The following is a 25,178-nucleotide window of genomic DNA, read 5'->3' on the forward strand; positions in this document are numbered from 1 at the left end:
ATTCTTGGTTGGTTAAATCTGGAAACGGAGGAACCGCGGATACAGAAGGCCGACTCTAGGTTATATGTGGATTAACCCCTGTGTTGTTCAACGGTCAAGCATATTTCTGTTTGCTAGTCTATCAATTTTTGCTTAATGTATTTGATAGATCTGTTATTAGTTGCCTAGATATTTAAGACTGGTATGTTCTCTTGATGAATTGATTCCTTTATGATTGTGAAATGACTCTTTTTGCCTCTAATAATATTTTTTGCTCTGAAGTCTATTTTGTCTAGTGTCAGTATAGCTACTTCAACTTTCTTTTGATTAGTATTACTGTGGTAAATATTTTTTTTTTTCATCCTTTTACTTTTTAAAATATTTTTTATTGTGATAAAATATGCATAAGACTTTTTAAAGTGTACAGTTTTGTGGCATTAAGTACATTCACGTTGTTGTGTCCATCCTATTACTTTTAATTTATTTGTTTCTTTATTCTTGAGGTCAATATCTTATAGGCAGGATATAGTTGGACATTGATTTTTAGAATTTAATCTGACAGTCTCTTCTTTTTAACTGAATTGTTTAGACTATTTACATTAAATGTGATTGTTTATATGGTTGGATTTAATTCTACCAGTTTACTTTTTGCCCTTTGTTCTCTTTTATTCTCTATTTCTGTTTTTTTGGTTTGATTTTTCATGATTCTGTTTTATCTCCCTTGTTGGCTAGTCTCCTATAACTCTTTGTTATTATATTATGGTTGTTTTAGGATTTCTAGTATCCATCTTTATCTTAATAGATTCTTCTTTGAAGTAGTACTATTGCACTTCACATGTAGTTTAAGAATCTTACAATATACTTCCGCTCTGTTTTAACTGTTGTGTTATTGTTATTACATGTTTCACTTCTACATATATTATAAACCCAGCAGTGTACTATTATTTTTGCTTTAAATAGTTGTCTTTTATAAAGATTATATAGTAAGGAATAAAGTCTTTTCTATTTCAAATGTAGTTATTATGTGTGATGCTTTTTATTCCCCTGTGAAGACTCAGATTTATCTAGTATCATTTTCTTCCTATCTGATGGTCTTCCTTTATCATTTCTTACCATGAAGCGCTGCTGGTGTTGAATTTCTACTTTTATATATCTGAAAAAGTATTTATTTTGCCTTTGTTTTTGGAAGATGTTTTGGCTTGGGATAGAAACCTAGTTTGACAAATTTTTTTTTTCTCTCAGTTATTTGAAAATGTTTCTTCACTATCTTTGGGTAACATGCTTTCCATGAGATATTTCATGTTATGATCTGTTCCTGTGTACTTACTATTTCTTTTTCTCTGACTGCTTTAAAGATTTTCTCTTTTTCACTGATTTTAAGTAATTTGATTATATTGTGCCTTAGTGTTATTTCCTCATTTTGTGTGTGTGTGTGTGTGTGTGTGTGTGTGTGTGTAGTTCTTTGAACAACTTGAATCTGTGGATTTATAGTTTTCATCAAATATGGAAAATTCTTGGGCAGTATTTTTCTTTCTCCCATTCTTTCTCCTCCTCTTTGATGACTCTAATCATATGTATTAAACTGCTTAAAGTCATCCCACAGCTCACTGATACTCTAATAATTATTTTTTGCCTGTGTTTCCATTTGGATAATTTCCACTGCTATGTCTTGTTTTCACTATTCTTTTCTTTTGTGATATCTAACCTGTTTTGAATCCTATCCAATATATTTATATTTCATCTCAGACATTGTGGTTTTCCTGTCTGGAAGTTTAATTTCTTTTTCTCTATTAGCCATGTTCAGTCTTTTCCCAACTTCTTGTACTTATGAACTACAGTTATGTCACTATTTTTAATGTACTTGTCTCCTAATTCTGTCATCTGTGCCATTTTGGGGTCGGTTCCAATTGACTGATTTTTCTCTTCATTATCACTCATATTACCTTGCCTTATAGTCTTGTCTTCCTTTCCATGCCTTGTAGTTTTTGATTAGTTTGATCTTTTCAGTCTTACTTTTAAGCTGTTTATAAAGGAATAGAGCAGTAGTCCAGGGCTAATTTTATACCACTATTGAGGCAAAATCCTCCTGAGAATTCTTCCTGATTTGTGGATTATGAGTTTTTTTTCCACTCTAACTGGATTTTTGGTCTACTACAGCATAGGCTCCCATTATTAAGAACTGAACAAGAAATGCTAAAAAAAAAAATTCTTGAAAACATTGTAGAGCTACCAAAGCAGCGAGGACTTGAGAGTCCAGAAGTAGTGGTTATAAGCATTGGTTTTAAGTTTAAAAAATAGGATTGATTTTAATTAAAATTACTTAAAATGTTTACATTTATATGTGTTTTTTTTAAAGTGAAAGATTGAACACTTCTTGAAAGATCAGATTTCTCTTGTTTCAGGGTTGTGTGGTGGAGTGTAGTGGAAATTACCTTTATACTTAGGGAATGAGATTATGAGTTGTGACTAGTAGTGTAATTTTTGCCAGCCACTTTGTATCTCTGGATGGGCCTTTGTTTCTTCATCTGTTCTAAACTTTCACAATAATTTTTATTTTTATCACCAGTGTAGTTAATCGAGGCATTTTATATATATAAAGTTTTATGGAGAGTTTTTATACAGTTCTGCTGTAGTTCACCCAGGGAAATTAATGTCTGAATTTCTTATGTACATGGCATAAAGTATAATTTGATGGGTTACACATAGGATTGCTTATAAATAATTCACAACTAATAAATAAAACTGTCCTTTTCAGACATGGGTAAATAACAGTAGCAAGTGGTTGCCAAAGTGTATTGAGGGTTTTTTTATGTACTTGGCAGCAATGGTCTTAGATCTCTACATGTACTACTTCATTTATACGTCACAGGGAGATACACCAGTCCCAAATCATATATTTACGCTGGTAGTACTGGTGTTAGAACTAACAGTTAGGCTTCTTAGATGCTCATGCTTTGTTATAGACCCCTTCCTCCATTTGAATGCCATTTTCTTAATATCTGCATAGTTTATAGTTTATAAAATGCACTAATATATATGATTAATTTTATTTCATCTTCACAACACCCTGTGAAACAGGGTTTTACAGATGAGTAAAGTGAGGTTGATTCAGGTGTGGTACCACATCTAGGAAGTGATAGAGTCGGGATACAAATTCTACTCTTCCCTCCAAATTGTTTATTTTTACCGTGCCGTATTTTCAGTGAGTAAAGGAAAGCAAATGCTCTTTGTTGAGATACTTTTTTTTCTTTTTAAAAGCAAATATGGAATATGGGTATATGAAATATTTATTTATACTTCTTTTGGCTTAACTACTTCTCACTCATCTTTCTGGTATTAGTTTTGATGTGTCTTCCTTGGGGAGATTTCCCTTACTTATGCTCTTCCCAAGGACTAGGTCAGTTTTCCTACTTATTATTTGAAACCCTCAGAAGATCAGGTGCTTATTTTTATATTGAACATTCATAAGCCTTTATTTGTGATTATATTTTGAAGACTCAGACAAAATTAATTTTTTAATGAACCTGACAAAATATGATTCATAGTTTAAAAATTATGTGGAAAATGAAAAATGGATAAAGAATAGGGGCTGTTAGCATAATCTGACGAGGCTGAAGAGACAGCAGTGGGATGGAAAATACACTTCATCTGTGAAAGATACATCTTCACATTAGGAGTCATGATCCAGTTAATCTTTTTAGGTAATACCTGTAAGATTCGCAAGCTATACGCCTATTTGACAAGATATGGAAGCTCAGATACAGCTTAACTTTTCACAGTGAGTCAGAAGCTTATTAGGGTTAAAGTTTCTGACATCCAACCTTTATGGTTTTGAGTTGCCATGTGTTTTACTTAAGGCCTTGTGTCTGTGTACCCGTTCCTTGCAGGAGCTACGGAGGTGGTTGTAGCCCTCGTGGAGGGGTCTTCAGAGCTCCTCCTGCACGTGGGAGAGCTGAGGCTTTGCACTCCCTCTGGCTTTCTGTGTGGCATGTGTGAACAGCTTGATGTATTTGACACCAGGGTGACAGCAAAGAAGCTGTGAGCAGAGCAGTGTGCTGTAAGGCCCAGCTGTGTGGATTTATCTGCATCTCAGGCGGAGGAGCAGCAGTTAGCCAGATCTGACAGTCAAACACGAGTGCCTTCTGCCTCCACTCCAGAGTGCATTTGAATGTCGTGTGTGTTTACTGACGGCTTGACATTTGACACAAAGAAATTGTCAGAGCTGTTTCTCTTCCCCCTCTTCACTCTTTACTGCGCTAGTCTACAAGTCTACCCCCGAAATACTTTAGCATACATCACAAAAGTATGCACTGTCTAATATAAAGCCAAAAATCATGTCATGTCATCTTCATCTTTGTACTGAATTCCACGTGAAGAATTAATAGGTAATACACTTGAGTTGATAATTGGTAATATGTTAAATAGGCAATATGTTTACAGAGTTCAAAAATCAAAACAATACAAAAGGAAATACTTTGTATAGCCTTACTCCATCCCTGGCCCCTTCTAGTTGTTTCCCACCTCTGCCCCTGAGAGAGAACCACTTGAGTAGTTTGTCACATGTCCTTTATGTTTCTTTATGCAAATACAAGCAGATATTCTTTCCCTTGCCTTTCACTTCCCCATGTGTCCTGGAGAGCTCTTTGTTTCACTAAAGGGAGCCTCCTCGGTCTTGTTTACTGTTGCTTTGTATTTCATTGTGTGGATGTACCAGCATTTATTTAACCATCTTCTGTGGATGGACACTGGCACTGTTTCTAATCTTTTTTTTTTTTAGTTGGGATATAATTCACACACCATAAAATTCAACCTTTTAAGTATGCAACTAAGTGGTTTTTAATATGTTTCCAAGCTTCTGGTCTACAAATAGTGGTCCAGTGAGTAAACTTGTACATACATTCTTCAGAACATGGTACAAGTAAGAAATTAAAATCCTTAGAAGTAGGATTTTGGGATCAAAGGGAATGCATTTGAATTTCGGTAGGAGTTGTCAGTTGCCCTGCATCGGAATTGTACCCTTGTGCACTCATGAGTATGAGAGGACTTGTTTCTCTACAGTTATGCTCAAAGTGACTATGCCTTTTTATAAAGCAATCTTAATTTTTAAGAAATGTGTGATGTTCATGAACTACCAGTTTAATCTAATAATCATTCCTGATTGACTTCACCAAGGCAAATATGACCAAAGGTTCTTTTTAAGTTGATAAATAGTGCTATTTATAATTGATCTCATTAGTTAATCAGTAGAATTACAGGTTGTGAATGTTGATGTACAGAGCAGATTTCATCTGTATGGCCTTAAGTTGAGTGATTTCCTGACCCCATTCTCTCCCGTCATAGAGATATAACAATGCTCACAGTATTAAAATTAAAATTCCCAGTGGAAAAAGACCAGTTATATTCTGCTTGCTCTATGGTAGGAACATTCCTGTAGAATTTTATCCTTTCGGATACCTGCACCCCAGTGTTCATAGCAGCACTATTTACAATAATAAGACATGGAAACAACTTAAGTGTCCATCAACAGATGAATGGATAAAGAAAATGTGGTGTATATATATGTACATGTGTATATATAATATATAAATATATATATACACACACACAATGGATTATTACTTAGCTATAAGAAAAGAATGAAATAATGCCATTTGCAGCAACACGGATGGACCTAGTAATTGTCATACTAAGTGAAGTCAGACAGAGAAAGACAAACATCGTATGATATCACTTAGATGTGGAATCTTAAAAAAATGATATAAATGAACTTATTTACAAGTAGAAATAGACTCACAGTCATAGAAAACAAACTTATGGTTAGCAAAGGGGAAAGGGAGGAGGAGGGATAAATTTGGAATTTGAGATTAACAGATACAGACTACTATATATATAAAAAGGAATTTTATCCTCTGATACGGCCTTACAGGTTATGATGTTTTCTGTCTGTCTGATGCACTGGACCTCAACTGAGCCGAGAAGTGGTTGTTTTTATAATAATTTTACTGAAGTATTTATTATAAGTGGAATTTCAGCCTCCAGTGGTGCTTGTTCATCTTTGGGACAGGTCTCTTGCTGTTTAATCTGGTCAAGGTGGAATACGTAATTCCTAATAGAAATCTGTACCTTTGTGTTCCCTATTATATGCAGATTAGCTTTATGGACTCTCCTGAAGAGATTTTAAGGTGGTATTTGTAAGGTGGAGCCATCTCAAAGTCTGAGAGATCATGTGCATTTCAATTGTTCAAGCCTTTAACATCTTTTTAAACATTAAAACTTTTTGGGGGGCATGTAAGTGTTCTGTCTATAGAAAGGACTGGTAAAAGATTCATAGGAAAATGCAGGCTTTCCTGAGCCTGAAGTGAAAATTGAGGTGTGGGTTTTGATTAAGTTTGTGATGGACTGCATAAATGTGCAAGTATAGGCATGAAAACATCATTAGTTCTTTCTGTGTCCCAAATAATGACTAATGTGGAAAACAGATAAACCTCTTAACCAATGATTTATATAAACCAATGGTTTGTGTTAGTATTATGGGTCCTTTGTAAAGGAAGATTCTTCATAGTTTAACTGGTAAGCCAGTCTTATCATTACAGATGAGAAAGTACCTTTTAGACAAAGCAGAAAGCTTTAATTATATAAACAGACTAGAATTTTGCATAAGAGTAAAGTGTACTCTTTTGCCTCTCTTAGGTCAACTGGTTGCCATTTTTCTATTCCCTTTTTTCTTTATTCACTTTGGATAATTATAAAAAAGATCCAGAAAGGACTTGAGTTCTGCCTGAAGGGGTATTTGCTCTGGACTACTCTGTGATGGGTTAGTGTGAGAAGGCTGCCCAGAGATGGGAGAGGATGATTCTCAGGGCCACCATGTCTGGTTGAGCAGGTTGTTCACTGCATAAAGACAGTGCCCATTGGGACAGGTTGGGGCTAAAATCCAGTTTGTGTTCTCCAAGTCATGCTGTAGGGAGTAGGGGGGCATCAACCCAGAGTAAGACACACCATTTTCTAATTCTTATAAAAGTGCCTTAATGGCTGACAACAGCCTGAATAACACATTGTACTGCAGTTTTATTTGTTTCTGCCTTTTCTGTTTTTTTCTTTCAGAAAATTTCTGTAGTATATAGGTGATTTCTATGTGTATGTGTGTCTGTGTACACACACACATATATATGCTATTTATATGCCACGTACACACACACACATATCACACATGCTTGAATATAAGGTTAGATATTCTTTGAAAAAAATCCCTCATAAGGAGGGTGTCATCTTGTATGTATTTGGTTCCTTATAAAGTACTTTATAATGCGGGGTCGTTTCTTAGTTACCTTGTTTGAACAGCATGGGTACTATTTGGAAGACAAAGTAGCTTGAAATGGCCTCAGACAATACTAGTTGTGGGTGCTTGAAAAGATTTCTTTATCAAATTGGAAAAGAAAAGAAGCAAAGATATTCAAGATACATTTAGTAATTATTCTAGGGATGAAAGATCACTTTTAAAAAGTAATGTGGGGCTTCCCTGGTGGCGCAGTGGTTGAGAGTCCGCCTGCCGATGCAGGGGACACGGGTTCGTGCCCCAGTCCGGGAAGATCTCACATGCCGCAGAGCGGCTGGGCCCGTGAGCCATGGCCGCTGAGCCTGCGCGTCCGGAGCCTGTGCTCCGCAACGGGAGAGGCCACGACAGTGAGAGGCCTGAGTACCGCAAAAAAAAAAAAAGTAATGTGTAAGTGGATATGATCTCAAATAAATGTATACAGGATGAATAAATTCTCCAAATACCCTGACGTTATGTAAATGGATACCTGTGGCTTGGTTGGAGAGTTTCAGTGATGGTAAGGATTCGAAAACTGCTGTGTCTCAAGCAGATTATACAGGCAGGAAGATTCGTTCTGGAAAACTGATTGGATAATTAAATTTGAGTTTGATTGGATAACTCAAAAGGTGACTCTAGTGATGAAGAAAAAGACCCTAATGTTAAAGATACAGGTCAAGAGTGAAGCAAATTGCTTCCCGAAATGTGAGAGTGAATAAAATGATTATGTCTAAGTTAATGTTTTATATGATGTATAATTTAAATGCAAGTAATTAAATGAATACATTTTATAATTGACTTTTGACTAATTTCTCTCTCGAAAAGTTTGTACATTCAAGTTGGCTAAATTTTGGAGGGTAGTCTCTTATGGGAAAAAATAAGGGATTGTCTTATGTTTTGGGTCAGTTTATATTCAGTCACCTGTAATCATTATTATTTTTAAACAGAAACTGAGGCTTCTTGAAGAGCTTGAAGACACTTGGCTTCCTTATCTGACCCCCAAAGATGATGAATTCTATCAGCAGGTAAGGTCTTTTAATATTTGTCAATTTGCACTGATTTTTTCCTGCTCTACCTTATTTTACCTATGAAGCCACTGTGGTCTAGAGAGGTTAAATGAGAGGTGAAATGGTCTAAGTCGGTCATCCAGTGTCTCCTCACCCCCAGAATATATAAATTCCTGCACAATCTGCTTTCTGCTCTGAACTTAGTGCTTTAGCATAGTCGACTGTCTTTTCTTCCCCAAGCATTCTGTGTTCTTCCTCACTCCTTGCTTCTGCTCCTTCTGTTTCTTCTGCATAGAATATTCTTTTGCCTCTTATCCTGTTGCCAGATGACTAATTTTTCAAGACTTCACTTAAACATCGCCTCCTTTGTGAAAGTTTCTTTACTTACCTTACCTACTAATGGAATTGATTGCACTCTCCGCTGTGCTCCTTGTACCTTATAAATAACTTGATTGTACCTATCACATTGTATTGCAGTTGTGCGATTCTGTGTCTCTCCCCCTGAATTAGTCAGCACTCTTTCAATTGCAAGTGACAAAATCACAAACAAATTCATTGTGACAAAAAAGGGAATTTATTGACTTACTTAACTTGGATGTCAAGGAGCACATGGCCGAATCCAGTTTCTCGAAAGATGTCATCTGATCACTGTTTTTCTGTTTCTCGGCTTCGCTTTTTTCTGTGTGGCTTCATGCTAGATAGGCTCTCCCCTGATAGTACAGGAGGACTCTGACAGCCCAGGGGGGTATGTGGTCTTAAGCACATAGGATCTTAGAAGAAGGTGGTGATTTCTTTTTTCCTGGTCTGTCTGATTCCCCCAGTAATGATCTCGTTGGCCTGGTTAGAGGCATGTGCCTATCCCTGAATCAGTCATTGTGTTCAAGGGAGTGAGATGCTCCTGTTTGCCTGGCCTAGTTTCTGCACCCACTCTTGGAGTAGGGTTGGAGTATGACCATTCCCACTCGCATTGCATGGAGTGTGAGTCAGAGAGGGATGGTTTTCCCAAAGGAAAACTGGAGCCCTGTTCCAAAGAAGGAAAGAAAGGCATGCTGAGCAGTAAAAATAGTACCTTTTCATCTCTTCTTTCCTACTGGAATGTTAGCCCTTGGGCTATAAGAATTGGGTCACATCAGCTTGGTTTCTCCAGCACCTAGCATATGCTTGTCGTGCATATAGCTGATTCTCAGTAACCATGGAAAGAAGAGAGGAAAGAATGAGCTTACCCGTCTAGAATCCCAGGTCTCTCGTGCATCCTCAGTTCCAGGACATCATCTGTCATCTCCACTGTCATTAGAACTTTGCTACCTTTCACCTGGACAGCCCTTTTATGGATTGCTCTAGTTTTCTTTGCCCCTCTTTAAAGCTGTAGTAGACTTTTTTTTTTTTTTAAAACCAAAACATAAATCCAAGCATGTCAACATTCTGCTTCAAATCCCACAATGGTCTGTTGCCCGGCTCCTGCATTTCCAGCCTCGTCTTCCCCATGTTTTTACCTTTGTACACACACTGGGTTTTGGCAGTAGCTCAGACTGGCTGTGCAGTATTATATTTTGGGTCTTCCTGCTACATCCTTTCCATCTTCCTTCCTTGGAGAACTTCTGCGTTACCTGTTATTAGTAACAGCTCACGTGTCATCTCCTGTAGGATGCTTCCCTGACACGTCTATAGCCCAGAGGTTGTCTCTGCTCCCTCTTGTGTGTACTTGTAGTACTTCACGTGTACCTTAATTATCTCAGGTCATTGGAATGATTTTATATGCTCCTTTCCCTCATTCTCTGTACTGTATATAGGGCCTGGCACCTAGTAGGTATTTAATTAGTTTGCTTGAATGGATGAATGAATTAATGTATGCATTAGCTCATTTAAAAAGCAAGACAGATATAATAATATCTGGTGTGATTTTAATTTTGTTTTACACACAAATGCTCCTCCCCAGGGAGGTGGCCTCTAGAACAATCTGCGGGACTGATACAGAAATGTTATTTCCCAGACTGGTAGACTTCTCTATTTTGAACTTTTCTAGTTTTCCAAATTATCTAAATGAACATGTATTCTTTTGTAATCAGGAAAAAAATAATTTTAAAAAGTATCCTTAAAAGTATCCCAAATGTAATCAGTTCTTAAATCCTTGCTAATATTTTCATAGATAGGAGCTTCTATGGTACATGGTAATGCACATTATTATAAAGCAACTTCTGAGCCGTTTTAGCTTTTGTATGGTGAAAGTAGTGCATGAACAATTAAACAAGGATAGCCCAGGTGCTGTGAGCCAGCCATACGCTGAGCCACAAAAGGAGACTCCAAGGCAAACAGAACAACTATCAAGGCTTCACTTTTTAAAAAATTTTTGAATCTTATTTTATTTATTTTTTTATAAACAAGTTCTTAATTAGTTATCCATTTTATGCATATTAATGTGTATATGTCAATCCCAATCTCCCAATTCACCCCACCACCACCACCGCCCCGCCACTTTCCCCCCTTGGTGTCCGTACGTTTGTTCTCTGTAGCTGTGTCTCTATTTCTGCCCTGCAAACCGGTTCATCTGTACCATTTTTCTAGGTTCCACATATATACGTTAATATACGATATTTCTTTTTCTCTTTCTGATTTATTTCACTCTGTAGGACAGTCTCTAGATCCATCCATGTCTCTACAAATGACCCAATTCCATTCCTTTTTATGGCTGAATAATATTCCATTGTATATATGTACCACATCTTCTTTATCCACTCGTCTGTCAATGGGCATTTAGGTTGCTTCCATGACCTGGCCATTGTAAATAGTGCTGCAATGAACATTGGGGTGCATGTGTCTTTTTGAATTATGGCTTTCTTAGGATATGCCCAGTAGTGGGGTTGCTGGGTCATATGGTAATTCTACTTTTAGTTTTTTAAGGAACCTCCATACTGTTCTCCGTAGTGGTTGTATCAATTTACATTCCCATCAACAGTGCAAGAGGGTTTCCTTTTCTCCACACCATCTCCCGCATTTGTTGTTTGTAGATTTTCTGATGATGCCCATTCTAACTGGTGTGAGGTGATACCTCATTGTAGTTTTGATTTGCATGTCTCTAATAATTCGTGATGTTGAGCAGCTTTTCATGTACGTCTTGGCCATCTGTATGTCTCCTTTGGAGAAATGTCTGTTTAGGTCTTCTGCCCATTTTTTGATCGGGTTGTTTGTTTTTTTAATATTGAGCTGCATGAGCTGTTTATACATTTTGGAGATTAATCCTTTGTCCATTGGTTCGTTTGCAAATATTTTCTCCCACTCTGAGGGCTGCTTTTTCGTCGTTTGTAGTTTCCTTTGCTTTGCAAAAGCTTTTAAGTTTCATTAGATCCCATTTGTTTATTTTTGTTTTGATTTCCGTTACTCTAGGAGGTGGGTCAAAAGAGATCTTGCTGTGGTTTATGCCAAAGAGTGTTCTTCCTATGTTTTCCTCTAAGAGTTTTATAGTGTCCAGTCTTACATTTAGGTCTCTAATCCATTTTGAGTTTATTTTCAAGGCTTCACTTTTATCTTGCTAGTAAGACCCACAACAAACCTGATACCAATATCTAATCACTTTAAGTGCACCTTATAATAAGGGAGTGCTTCAGCCAAACCTTTGTAAAGTAAATCTGTTCTCTTAAAAGACGAAGTAAAAATACTTTTTTAATGGCATGAATAAATAAAAAGTTTAGACCTGACATTGGGTCCCTTAAACAGATCCTAGCCGCAGGAATGCCAACCCAGCTGCCAGTCATAAAAACAAGACTTTTTGCAGGGTCCATATTGGGTCTGTTTATTGACCCTTACGAGGTGCCAGAGACTGTGCTCAGTGTTGGATGAAGGCTGTCACATTTCATCCTCACAGCAGCCTCATTCATTCATTCTACAAATACATATTCAGCAGCTACTCTTCTTCAGACTCAGGGTGTTTAAGGTAGATACTGTCATTCCTGTTTTACAAATCTGGCAGAGCTTGAGTTCAAGCCCATATTTTTTGACTCTGAAGACCCAGGCTCTTTCTGCTATACCGTATGCTTCCCAGTATATCCTGCTCAAATTCACAATGCCTTCAGAGAAGTTTTTTGATTTCTTCTGGTAAGGTCATAGAGAAAACCAGTGAAAGAAAACAACAGCAACAACTCAAGGCAGAAGAGCAGAGAGAACCTCTGTTGGGTTACGATAGAGCACAAGGAAATGAATTACATAGAAAACAAGCTCTGGATCCAGATATAGGAGTGCTACCCCTCTTATCCTGAGACAGTGCCACCCTCCTCGGCATTCCCCGTTTTGTGCCTTCCATCTGCCAGCTTGCCCTCAGTGCTTTATATGTATTTGCTCATTCAAATCTTATCACAACCCTCTGAGGCAGGTTGTGCTTAAAACTCCATTTTAGAGATGAGGCTCAGAGGCACCGAGAGGTTTAAAACTTTGTTCAAGATTTATAAGCACGAAGTGTCAAAGGCCAGGATCGAGGCTGTCTGGGTCCTGGGTCTGACTCATAAGCGCTGTCCTACTGTATCTCTTGGTGCTTCTGGAATTGCTTTGATTTTATCCCGATGATCCCAAACCTCTGTGTCCATCCCTTTTCATTCTTGTGACCTGTGGGGCTCCGATTCCAGCTTCCTGCTGGGTGGCTCTACCCAAAAGTCTTGCAGAGACATCTAACTCAACGTGATCCATATGTAGTCATTATTTACTTAATTCAACAAATGTATTGAGCTCTCCTACTCTGTGCCAGGTAATGTTCTAGACATTAGAGATGAAGTTGTGAAAACCGACAAAAGATTCTTGCCTTCTTTGAGCTTATCTCTTGTGGAGTCTGGTAGGGTTGGGGGGTGGGAGGGAAGGAGGAAAGATTAAAGAAATAACTGAAAGATAAATATTGGAAGGGAAGACTGGTATGGAGATGGTAAAGGAGGTAAGGGGAGTAGAGACTATAGGTGGGGGATTGCAACTGGGGTGGTCACAGAAGGTCTTCCTACAGTGACATTTGAATGAAGACCTTATGGAGGTGTGGGAGCAAGCCATGTAGTACTTGCAGGAAGAATATTCTGGACAGAGGGAACAGCAAAGCCTCTAAGATATGTTTGAGGACCAGCAGCTGAGGCTAACACATCTGGAGGGAAGTGAGAGAGTTGGGGAGAGTAGAAGGAGATGAGATCGGAGAGCAGTGGCCTGACTCTACAGGAACTTGCCGTCTACAATGAGTACACTGGCTGTGACTGAGTGAGAGGAGAAGACGTGACAGGGTTTGGAGCACAAGTGCGACAGGATATGACTTACATTTTACAGGGATCCTGCCTTCCATTCATTCCCTTCTCTACTGTCATCCCTGTTGTCCAGTTGTTCAAATCGGACCCTTGCTGTCCTCAGCTTCTCTCCATGGCTTCCCTAAGCCCTAAGTGGTTTCTTCTTTTCCAGTCCCACCGACACTGTGTGAAATCAGGTCCTCATCTGTCATCTTCCACAACCACAGTTTTAAGAGTCTCCTAGTTGGTGTTCCTTATGCCCACGCCAACACCATCAGAATTGTGTTCCGATAAATATGGCAGACTTGTCACTCCTTGCTTTGTAAATTTTGTTGGGTCTCTCTTGCCTCTGAGGTCAAGTTCAAACTCCTCTGCATACCCTACAAGGCCATTGACTGTATGGCCCCAAACAGCCTCCCTGGTCTAGTCTCCACCCCATTGCCTGACATAGCGTCCAGCCTCAAAGTCCTGTCATACAGAGTTTCTCACTACACCTTGGCTTTGCTGTGCCTGTCATCCTTTCATGCCCTTGTACCTGTTGTCCCCTGGGTCTAGAGTACCCACATCCCCTTTTCTGTCTGGTGAGTATCCACTCATCCTTAAAGACTTTGTTTAAAAACAGTCCCTTCTGGGATAATACCAGGAGGTCCCACTTGTGTAACTTTCAGAATATATTAAAAATTGGAGCGCTTCTCACCACCTCTGCCGTGTACACCGTGGCCAGAGCTACCACAATCTCTTTCTCAGATGGTTGCCATGCCTGACTTCTTCTCCAGACTGTTTTAACATAGCATCAGTAGTAGTGTCCTTCTTAAAACATATATCAGCTCACTAGACTTGCTCAAAGCCCTTCCGTGGCTTCCCATCTTTGCAGAGTAAAAGCCTAGTCCCTGACAGTCACTTACAAAGCAGGGCAAGATCTGGCTCCTGACTGCTTCTCTTCCCTCATTTCCTGCTTCTCCCCACCTCCTCCTCTTCCCACTCTGGCATTCTTGCTCTTCCTGGAATAAACCAAGCACACTCTTGCCCCAAGGCCTTTGCACTTAATGTTCCCTCAGCCTGGAAGTCTCTTCCCCCCAGGTATCTGCAGGGCTTGAGTGCTCCTTTCTTGCCTTTCTCAGCTCAGATGTCACCTCATCAGCGGCCTTCTCTGCCCATCCTGTGTAAAATAGCGACAATCACCCCGGCACTCCTGTCTTACTTACTTGGGTTTGTTTTTCTCCGTAGCACATATCACAATCTAAAATACATCAATACACAGTAATACAACAATACACAATCTAAAATATAAAGTAAATATATTTCATTAAACAAATAAGTAAATACTAAATAAATAAGTAAAATTCTCTCTCTCTCTCTCTCTATATATATATGTATAGAATGAACTATGTATACTATATACTTATACTATATATATAAATATGAGCTCCCGGAGAACATACAGAAGTTTTGCTTTCTCTGTATTTCCAGCACCTTGCGCTTTGCAAATAATATTTGCTCGATAAATATGTATTCAATAAATGAGAATTGTCCAGACTCCCTTCCTAATAATTTATTTCCTGCTCCCATACTAGTATATTCATGCTTCTGTTGTGAGAAGTCTTAAATCTCTAACTCCTGGTCCCTATTTCTGTTTCTACTGTTAAACTATGAGATGCTCTGTAACAGGACCTAACTTGTTTTTATCATTATACTTACGGCACTTATACAGCGTTTGGTACAAGTGGATATTCCATAAATTTTCCATAAACGAAAAATGAACTACTGAATGAATGAATGAACACACATTTTGTGTCACTTTGTAGCACATGACACATGATCACGAGACTCCTTGCGAGAGCTGTAGCAAGGCCTGGGCAGTGACTTGGGAAGAGTGCCTACTTCTTTTGGGAGACGGCTCAGCATCTTGCAGCTGGGAGCTAGGCCAAATAAGTGTCTAGCCCATTTGTCTTGGGACGGCTGCCAAGTCATAAGCAATTTACAATGAAAATTATATAGAAAATATGATGACTGATATAGTGCGAATTTCTATAGAGTGCAAAATATAAAGTATTTATAAGTATTAACAGCAAAATCTGTTAACAGCCAGATTAGAAATATACTCCCATGAAATCAGAGTATCCTAGCACTTACATGAAGTGCATTTCCTGGGTCACTTGAAGATTTTAAATTTTATTTCACTCTCTGAAAGGTTGAGTTCCATTGGGCTTCATTTAGGTGAGCCCCCTGTAAACTGGTATCTTATTCATTTAATGCCACGTCTGGCTTCTCCATATGATGAAATTGGTTCAGAACCATCCCTTGATATGAGAGGAGGAGGTAGAATTTTTATATAATGGTTTAAACTAGGTAGAAAATAAAACTTATTCTCCAGAGAAGCTAACATTCTGTATCTTTTAGCCATTGATAAAAGCTTGGCATGTTGGCAATTTATATCTAAAATACCATTCCAATATACAAAACAGAAATAGACTCACAGACACAGAAAACAAACTTATGGTTACCAAAGTGGGAAGTGGGTGGGGGAGGGATAAATTAGGAGTTTGGGATTAACAGATACACACCACTATATATAAAACAGATAAACAGCAAGGACCTACTGTATAGCACAGGGAACTATATTCAATATCTTGTAATAACCTATAATGGAAAATAATCTGAAAAAGAATATATACATATATATGTATAACTGAATTCACTTTGCTGTTTACCTGAAACTAACACAACATTGTAAATCAACTCTACTTCAATTAAAAAATATACCTTTCCAAATACTTATTAAACTATATAATCGTCATTTATGTCATAGAATCTTTTGTAGAGCTCAAGAAATATATTATGTGACCAGACAACTACTAATATAATTGCATGACTGTATACTCCCTGGAAAAACTTCAATGGGATTAAACAAAAAAAAATTCTAACGTATTTGAAAATGTGCCAACAGCTGTTCCAAATTATCATGTGATATCTGATGTTCTACCTGTACCTGTCCAAAATGGAAAGTGAACTTATTTGTTTGACAGGGTGAACTAATATTATTTAATGTTCATTTCTTTTCCAGTGTTACCTGTTTTTGTCTTTAAAGAAAAAATTAACAAACACCACGTGGCACTTTTTTTTTTTTTTTTTTTTTCCGGTACGCGGGCCTCTCCCTGTTGTGGCCTCTCCTGTTGCGGAGCACAGGCTCCGGACGTGCAGGCTCAGCGGCCATGGCTCACGGGCCCAGCCGCTCCGCGGCGTGTGGGATCTTCCCGGACCGGGGCGTGAACCCGTGTCCCCTGCATCGGCAGGCGGACTCTCAACCACTGCGCCACCAGGGAAGCCCACCATGTGGCACTTTTATGTGCCAGGCACTAATCTAATAACTTTATATACAGTAAAGGGCATTTAGGCTTGGGGATTTTCTCTCTTGCAGTTTTTGGAGATTATGACAAAATTATCCAGTGATTGTTATTGGTGTTCCCTGTGGTAAAATCAGAATTTCCTAGAGCACTGAGCAACATTCCAAGTCACATTTAGACAGTACCAGACGTTATCTTGAAAATTTTTAAAATTTAGAGCCATCAGAAAGAATCTCTTGGCACATATGAGAGATGTCGTGAAATTAAGAATTTTCTAATGTAACATCTTTTCTGATTTAAAAAGTATTCTACACTTATTTTGGAAAATTTGAAAATTATACAGATGTCTAAAGAAGAAAATTAAAATTACACCCAAGTGCATTACCCAGAGATAACCACCAGAAACTTTTGGCTGTATTTTTTTTTCCAAATCTTCTTTTCTATGAGTATTTACATATATACTTTTGTTTTTCTTTTTATGAAACTATGACTCTATTGTCTAAGTATCTTGTTACTGATTTCTTGTATAGCAGTAGTTTGTTACTTAACGTTTTTCATAAAAACATATAGAAATTCTTCAAAAATGTGTTACGTTAGTATTTCATCACATGAATGTACCATTTTCCTCTCTTTGGGCATTTTGGGTGGTTTTCAGTTGTTAATTATTATAGATAACAGTATGGTGAATATCCTTATAGTCTTGGTACATTTCTCTAATTATTTCCCTATGACAAATTCTTGGAAGTAGAATAACTAGATGAAAAGACATGAACATGTTTAGGTTCTGATAGATCTTGTCCAATTGGCCTTAAGCAAAGTTGTAATAATCTGCCTTCCTAATTGCAGACTGTCAGAGTATTTGATTTTGTTCTCAGCAACAATGTGTATTACCAGGATAAAATTTTGTTTTTTGCAAACTTGATAGGTAAAACTAAACTAAATGTAATATAATACAAATGTAATGTTAATTTGTGTTTTTTCTGACCTGGTGCAGTTAAGTTTTTTTTTTTTTTCTGTATTTAATTGAGAGCCTTCTCAATTTATGTGTGATTTTTTTCTGTTGATATAAATCTGTATATTTACATCAAAGAAATCAGGAAACACTAAAAATCAAGGCTGTTTTTTTTTTTTTTTTCCCCCCAGAGAGCCAATTGCTAAAGATTTGGACACTACTGTATATGCTCAAAATTTGTTACTGGCGGGATTTTTGATCAAAAACATTTGGACGGGAGAAAAGATCCTTCCTATACTGGAATAGGCTGGAAGGAGAAAGCAGATTTAAATTCAGATGAGATTGTAAATTTGATAATAGGTAGATGACTGAGTTTCAGGGGGTCTTGCAGGGGTGAAGGAGGGACACTTAAGTGAAAATAAACGAATCACTAGCTAAGAATGTGTGCCGATCATTAGGGCTGTTTGCCAAATGGTTCTCCATCCCTCCCCTGTCACCCAGCTTTTGGGTCCCAAAGTAGGATTACAGTTCTGGGCCCTCTCATATTGGATGAAACACGTGACTGTTTCTGTCCAATGAAAAATGATAGCCGTCACTTCTAGCTTGGAGTGTTTCATTGCCAGTGCCAGGCCCTCCAGCACACTCTTTTTCCGTTTGCATTGTAACCATCTGGCGGCTGCCTGGACCCCTGCGTTACTACTTTAATGGGTAGTGACTCTCTGCCAACCCACAAATAATATGTGAAGTGAACAAGAAATATTGTTGGGTGAAGCCACTGAGATTTGAGGGTTGCTACTACAGCCCATTCTGCCTGATCCAGAATGCAAGAAATAGTAGAAAGGATGCAGTAAGTTTGAGGAAGTACAAAGAGGAGAAATGAGTTAGTCAAGTCTGAATGTGGGAAAATGACTTTACTAGGAAAGCATAGTAGGACTGCCCTGCTTCTCAGAGTGCCTGTGTGAGGTGTGTGATCATAAAGTGACAAAGAGCAGAGTTCGGTGGTACCACTCGCACCTGTCAGTGAGACCACCAGGGATCCATTTAGGATTTCTGGTTTCTATACCTCTTTCATCCCAGTAGGACAACAGAGACAGAAATACACTCTCTGTTTACACAACTCATGAAGAGTGCAACGTGATCTAGTAAGCAAGAGACAGAACATTCTGGAGCCATGAGCAGTAACTCTAATTTTGTCGCTAAACTGGCGATTCTCGGAGCAGGTCCCTGAGGCCTCAGTATACTTGAAGGCACATCTGACTAGCAGCAGTGATTAAAAGGAAATTTCTCCGTACTTTCTTAACAATTCCAGTGTTCTTTAAATAATCCTTAGTATAAAATATTAAAGAAGAGTAAGATAATTCCCAAGAACTTGGTTTTGAAACATACTCCCTCTGGGACTGAGAGAGGAAGAAGCCTGGAAATAATACAGACACATATAGATACACTCTTGCCGCTATTGTTCAGTGTAGACTGGGCCTGGAGGCTAGTGAAGATATATTTAATACAGGGGAATTATAACTCCAAGGACCTGGGAAATTCACATAACCATACGAATATCACATGTAAATACCTTAACATTAAAAACAATACTCTAAAAATAAAACAATAATAATGACACGGGAAAGTATTCAAAAACATCTTTTTTTCACTGATAACTCATGTCCCTCTCACCTCTGACCACATCTGCTTCTTTTCCTATCGGCCTCAAGGGCCCAGAAATTCAGTACTTCATCTTCAAGGCAGGCTTTCCCCCCTCAACTCCATACCTGGCAGGTCCTTCGCATCCTCCTGGTCACTTTCTCAAAGAAACCTTCCCTGAATTTCCAGCCTCAAATAGTCATCCCCCTGCTTGAGACACTCAAGGACTTTGCTTCTGTAGTTAATCACTGTCTCTTCTGTACCATCAACCTCTTCTTCTGGTATCATTCCCATGAGTATGCTGACAAACCCTAGAGTACCCTTCCGTCTTGCACGTTAAAGATCGTCCCTTGGTCTAGCATTCCCTTGCATCAACAGCTCCATTTTTCTCTTCCCTTTCATAGCAGAACCATGCCAACAGACATATAAATGCCATCTCCACCGCCTCCTCTTTCGTTCCATCATCAGCTGAGTCCCGTCCGACTCTCATCCCCCTCACTCTGCTGAAGTTGCCCTTGTCATTGTCATCAGTGGTTTCTGTGCTGCCCAATCTAGTGGATAATTTCTGTCCCCATCTCACTTGGCTTCTCAGGGGCAGCTGACATCGCTGACTCCTCCATCCTTCTTGAGATGCTCCTCTCCATTGGCTTCTGCGATAATACACTCTCCTGGTTTTCCACCTTAAAGGTTTCCTCTGTTGAGCCTTCCTCCGTGACTCAGAAAATGGCTTTGGGTTCGCTTCTGTGTTTGTGCTGTTCCCCTAGGAGATCTCAGCCATTCCCAGGTCTTAAGTATCAACTGTGTGCTGTGCTGACAGCTCCCACCTTGGTTTCCCTAGCCCCACTGTCTCCTCTGGGCTCCAGATGCCTCCTCATCTCTATCTGAAGATTTCATTGCCATCTTCATGGCTACAGCTTCAAAATGGAGCTCCTCATTCCTTCCTGTTCTTCTACCTGTTTTGTTTTGCCCCAGTCTTTGTTATTTTAAAAAATAGTAGGGCTTCCCTGGTGGCGCAGTGGTTAAGAACCCACATGCCAATGCAGGGGACACGGGTTCGAGCCCTCATCCGGGAAGATCCCACATGCCGTGGACCAACTAAGCCCGTGAGCCACAACTACTGAGCCTGCGCTCTAGAGCCCGTGCTCCACAACAAGAGGAGCCACCGCAACGAGAAGCCCTCGCACCACAACAAAGAGTAGCCCCCGCTCATCACAACTAGAGAAAGACCACACACAGCAACAAAGACCCAATGCAACCAAAAATAAAAAATAGTAAATAAAATAAATTAATTTAAAAAATAGTGAATTGTTTGTTCAGTTATTAAGTCCAGAGATCTGGAAGTCATCTGTAATTTCTTTCCCTTCTTCATCCCTCACATCTAATTCATAATGTGTCTATTTGCTCTGCCTATAAAATATGTATTTTACCTGTCTATTTCTGTTTCTATTTCAGACCATCATCACTTTTCTCCTGGATGGTTGTAATAGCAGCTGATAGAATTTTCCACTTTGACATTTGTCTCTTTCCAATCCATGCCCAATATTTTAACTGGGTGATTTTTATAAAATGTAAATCAAATTGCCCTTCGCCCTTTGAAGTCCTCCACTGCACTGAATCTGGAGTCAAATCCAGATTCCTTACTTTGACCTCCCAGGCTCTGTGTGATCCAGCTCTGCCTTCTTCTCCATCCTCATTGCATGTCACTCTGCCTTTGGCTCTTTTGCTCTGGTAAAACTGGTCTTCTTTTTGTCTCTAGAATAGGCTGGTCTCCATCCTCAGTGCCTTTGTATTTTTTGGTCCCTTTTCTTGGAAGGTCTTTCTCTAGTTCATCACGTGGCTGGTGCCTTCTTTTCCTGAAGAGCTCAGCCTAAACGCCAGCTCCAAGTGAGAGTTTCCTACTCTAATGACAGATTTCCCACTGGTTTGTTTCTGTCCCAGTGCTTAACACAACTTGGGATTGCTTTTCTTTATTTACCTGATTTGGTAGAAAGCTCTGCGAGGACAGGAACCTTATCTCTGTCTAGTGTTTGGTAGGTGCTCTGTAGACATAGTTGAGTGAAAAAAAAAATGTATGGAAGAATAATGGTCTTGCCCTGTTTATCATATGAACGATTATTGAATGAAGATATAGAAGAAAAGTGTGAAAACTGGTAGGCAGCACAATACTAAAAAGGTACCAGTCAGATTACACTTTATAGGGGTAAATGTGAAATCCTGTGCTTTGGTTTTAAAAAAACTCAGTTTCACTGTGTAGAATCAGGGAACTCTGGCTTGATGCCAGTTCACATGTTAGAGCCAGAAGTGGTAGCTCAAAAGTTAATGAAGTCCTAAACTGCATCGATAAATCCCTGTATTTCTGTATTAGAGGAGGGCATTATCTTATAGTACCCTCCTCCAGTGACACGAGTAGAATTATTACAACTTTCTAAATTGCAGTGGGATACCTCATTCATTCATTCATTCATCCATCCAGCATTTACCAAGTACATTCTGGGCACTAGTATTATAGCTGGGAGCAAAATTATCACGGCTGTTGTGTTCATGGGACTCAGTGTCTAACTCGCAAAGTGAAGTGATTTCTATTTCAGTGGAAGCGTTGAAGCAGAAACCAGTTCGTCATTTACTGAGAGGCCGTGCAATCTTGTGGTTAAGAACTCATGCTCTGGAGCTCGACTCTGGGGCCCCGGGGCTTCAAATTCCAGCTCTTCTATTTCTCAGCTATGTGTGACTTTGGGCAAATTTTTAGAATGTCTCTCTGCTTCAGTATTCTCATCTATGAACTGGAGATAATAATAGTACCACCACGTAAAGTTGTAAGAAGTAAGTGAGTTAGTGTGTATAAATCATTTAGAAGAGTACACAGCACTCAGTAAGCACTTAAAAAATAGGTATCAAGCAGTTAATGAATAATGTTGTGTTTTCTGGAGGACCAAAGGCTGGAAGACAGGTTGAGGTTGGGGAGAAGTGGTCATAGTGGGAGCTGGGGAGACCAAAGACCAAATTATTATCATTTTGTTTATAATTGTTTGCAATTGTCCGAGCTTGGACTGAAAACTCTTGGCTGGAGAGTTGATGACATTTGTTTTATTTAGTTTTCTATTTTAGGCTAGAGAGGTATGAATCCTGTTTAGAAATAGCCCCCGACAGTCTTTTTTTCTCCTAAAGCTTACAAAGAAACACATACTTTTGGAAATAGTAAAATTATAGCTATCCATAAATGCATATTTTGCTTCACTTTTGTTTTAGTGGCAGCTGAAATATCCTAAACTAGTTCTCCGAGAAGCCGCCAGCGTCCCTGAGGAGCTCCATAAAGAGGTTCAAGAAGCCTTTCTCACGCTGCACAAGCACGGCTGCTTATTTCGGGACCTGGTGAGGATCCAAGGCAAAGATTTGCTCACTCCAGTCTCTCGCATCCTCATTGGTAACCCCGGCTGCACCTACAAGTACCTGAACACCAGGCTCTTCACGGTACCCTGGCCAGTGAAAGGCTCTGATGCAAAGTACCACGAGGCCGAAGTAGCTGCCGCCTGTCAAACCTTCCTCAAGCTCAACGACTACCTGCAGGTAGAGACCATCCAGGCTTTGGAAGAACTCGCTGCTAAGGAGAAAGCCAATATCGATGCCGTGCCAGTGTGTATAGGTCCGGATTTCCCCAGGGTTGGCATGGGGTCATCCTTTGATGGACAAGATGAGATAGACATGAAGAACCGAGCAGCCTACAACGTAACTCTGTTGAATTTCATGGATCCTCCGAAAATGCCATACCTGAAAGAGGAACCGTATTTTGGCATGGGGAAAATGGCCGTGAGCTGGCATCACGATGAAAATCTGGTGGACAGGTCAGCGGTGGCAGTGTACAGTTATAGCTGTGAAGGTACAGTCTGCTCTGTGAAGAAGCAGCCCCGAATGTAACATGACCAGAGTTGCACAGGCTCTGGAGATATATGTGGTCATATGTGTGTGTGTTTGTGTACATAGGTGTTGTGTGTCCTTCTAAGGTTTGCCACGCCCATATATCTACAGAATATGCCTCTTTCTCATCCAGCTGTGCTGTCTGGCTCATCGTTATACTGTGCTCAGATGGCATATTTTCATGCGTAAGCACTACTGTCATTGTCTTTTCCAGGCCCAGGAGAGCAGCATCTTGGTTTCACACAGCCAACTGCCTTTCTCTAAAGCCCAGAATAGATCGTACAGGTGCTATAATTAACTTGCTGATAAAGGGCCGGGAAAACAAAAATCTGTCAAATCCTTCCAGATTCCCACAGGTGTACATTTCCAGCCTTGCCAAAATATTTTATTACGGGCGACATCACTGTCTTGAAGGGAGTGATTTGTCAAATGTGGACTTGTTCTTGGCTTCCTACAGTTTTGACTACTGTCCTTACTCGCCGGAAGCAGATGAGGTGGGTTTTACAAGCCGACAGGCCTCTATTTTCAGGAAACTCTCCAGCCCCCCCTCAGTTCTGCAGTTTTAGGCCTGAGAGGGTTGCTGTGGCCAACTCGTTCTTGCAGGTTCTGAAATCTGGTGCCCTTGGAACAGAGGTCACAGGCTACCTTTTTTATGGTCTGCCCGAATTTTCCTCCTTTGCTTGCTCAGTTTGTGTGTGTTTAAGGTCCCCATTGCTTTTCAGAATAGGGTTATAAAAAAGGTAGGTGAACACGTCAAAGACAGAGTGACCATTGCTGATTTTCTCTGCCTGATCATTTGGCAAAGGAATACAAGACGTAATATTGGCTCTTTTGCCTGTTTAATCTCTTCCTGTTTATTAAAAGGTGATTGGAAAAGCAGAGTTCTGTTGGGTTGGCCAAAAAGTTCGTTTGGGTTTTTCCGTAACATCTTGTGGAAAGACCCGAATGAACTTTTTGGCCAACCCAATAGATATCCCATCAGGGAATCAACTGGCACTTTTAAGGGTCATTGTTTTTTGAAAGCTAATTTTTAATTGGATTTTGTTGTTATTTGACTCTTATTTACTAAAACGACTGTTTTGGAAAAGGGATTTTTAAATAAGAAACTCTCCTGGCTCTCTCTAAATATCTTACCATTTCCCAGTCTCAAAAATTTCCTCTGGATAGCTAAAATGTTTTCTAACTCTACCTTATGTCTTCAGCCGGAAACAAGGAACTAGTTTAGCAGTTAGAAATTTAACCAGTTTCTCTGGCATCTCAAATAATGATGCTGACCCAAGAAAATTGCTTGAAGGGGATTTGATGCTGTCCTAATGGAAAGAACCGCGATCCTCTGATCTTTAATAAGGCCTTGCCAGGGATTTAAGAACTATCACATCCAAGAACTCTGATGTGAACGAACAATGGAGTTTGTTAGTTTCTTTCTTAAGGAGGCAACTCTCTGAAACCGAGGTGGTGGTATGTGATAGCTCAAACAGCTACAAAGATGTCTTTGTGCTCCCACAGACTTTCAGCCCTTCTGTTTAATAGTCCTATTGTACTTCCAGAGCGTGGGTGATCAAATAGTTTTTGAAACCTGGAATATCTTGCAGAAAGGAATGAAAATTTTTAATGAATAGTTTCTGTGGTCGGGAGTAGTTAAGATTGATAAAGTATACAAATATACGTAAATACATAAAGCTTTATCTTTGCGGTTATCACCTAGATGAGGGAACTGCAGAATTTGAATCTGTAGGAGCAGGGTAATTCCTTCGTTCTCTTAACCCCCGAGGTTCCCAGAACTCTATCCCA

General features: G+C 39.3%; 1 protein-coding gene across 7 annotated transcripts in view; it reads left to right on the forward strand.

Annotated features, from left to right (window-relative positions):
• FTO (FTO alpha-ketoglutarate dependent dioxygenase) overlaps positions 1-25,178 on the forward strand; it is a 373,774-nt gene that overhangs the window by 89,355 nt on the left and 259,241 nt on the right. For all 7 annotated transcript variants that reach the window (XM_027092184.1, XM_027092188.1, XM_027092190.1 and 4 more), the window contains exons 2-3: positions 8,239-8,316; positions 22,722-23,349. In XM_027092184.1, coding sequence (XP_026947985.1) covers positions 8,239-8,316; positions 22,722-23,349 — 706 coding nt within the window. The remainder of the gene's footprint in view (positions 1-8,238; positions 8,317-22,721; positions 23,350-25,178) is intronic.

This window comes from Aethalodelphis obliquidens, unplaced genomic scaffold (genome assembly GCF_003676395.1).
Source record: "Aethalodelphis obliquidens isolate GAN/ISIS:26980383/991018 unplaced genomic scaffold, ASM367639v1 scaffold75, whole genome shotgun sequence".
NCBI lineage: Eukaryota > Metazoa > Chordata > Mammalia > Artiodactyla > Delphinidae > Aethalodelphis > Aethalodelphis obliquidens.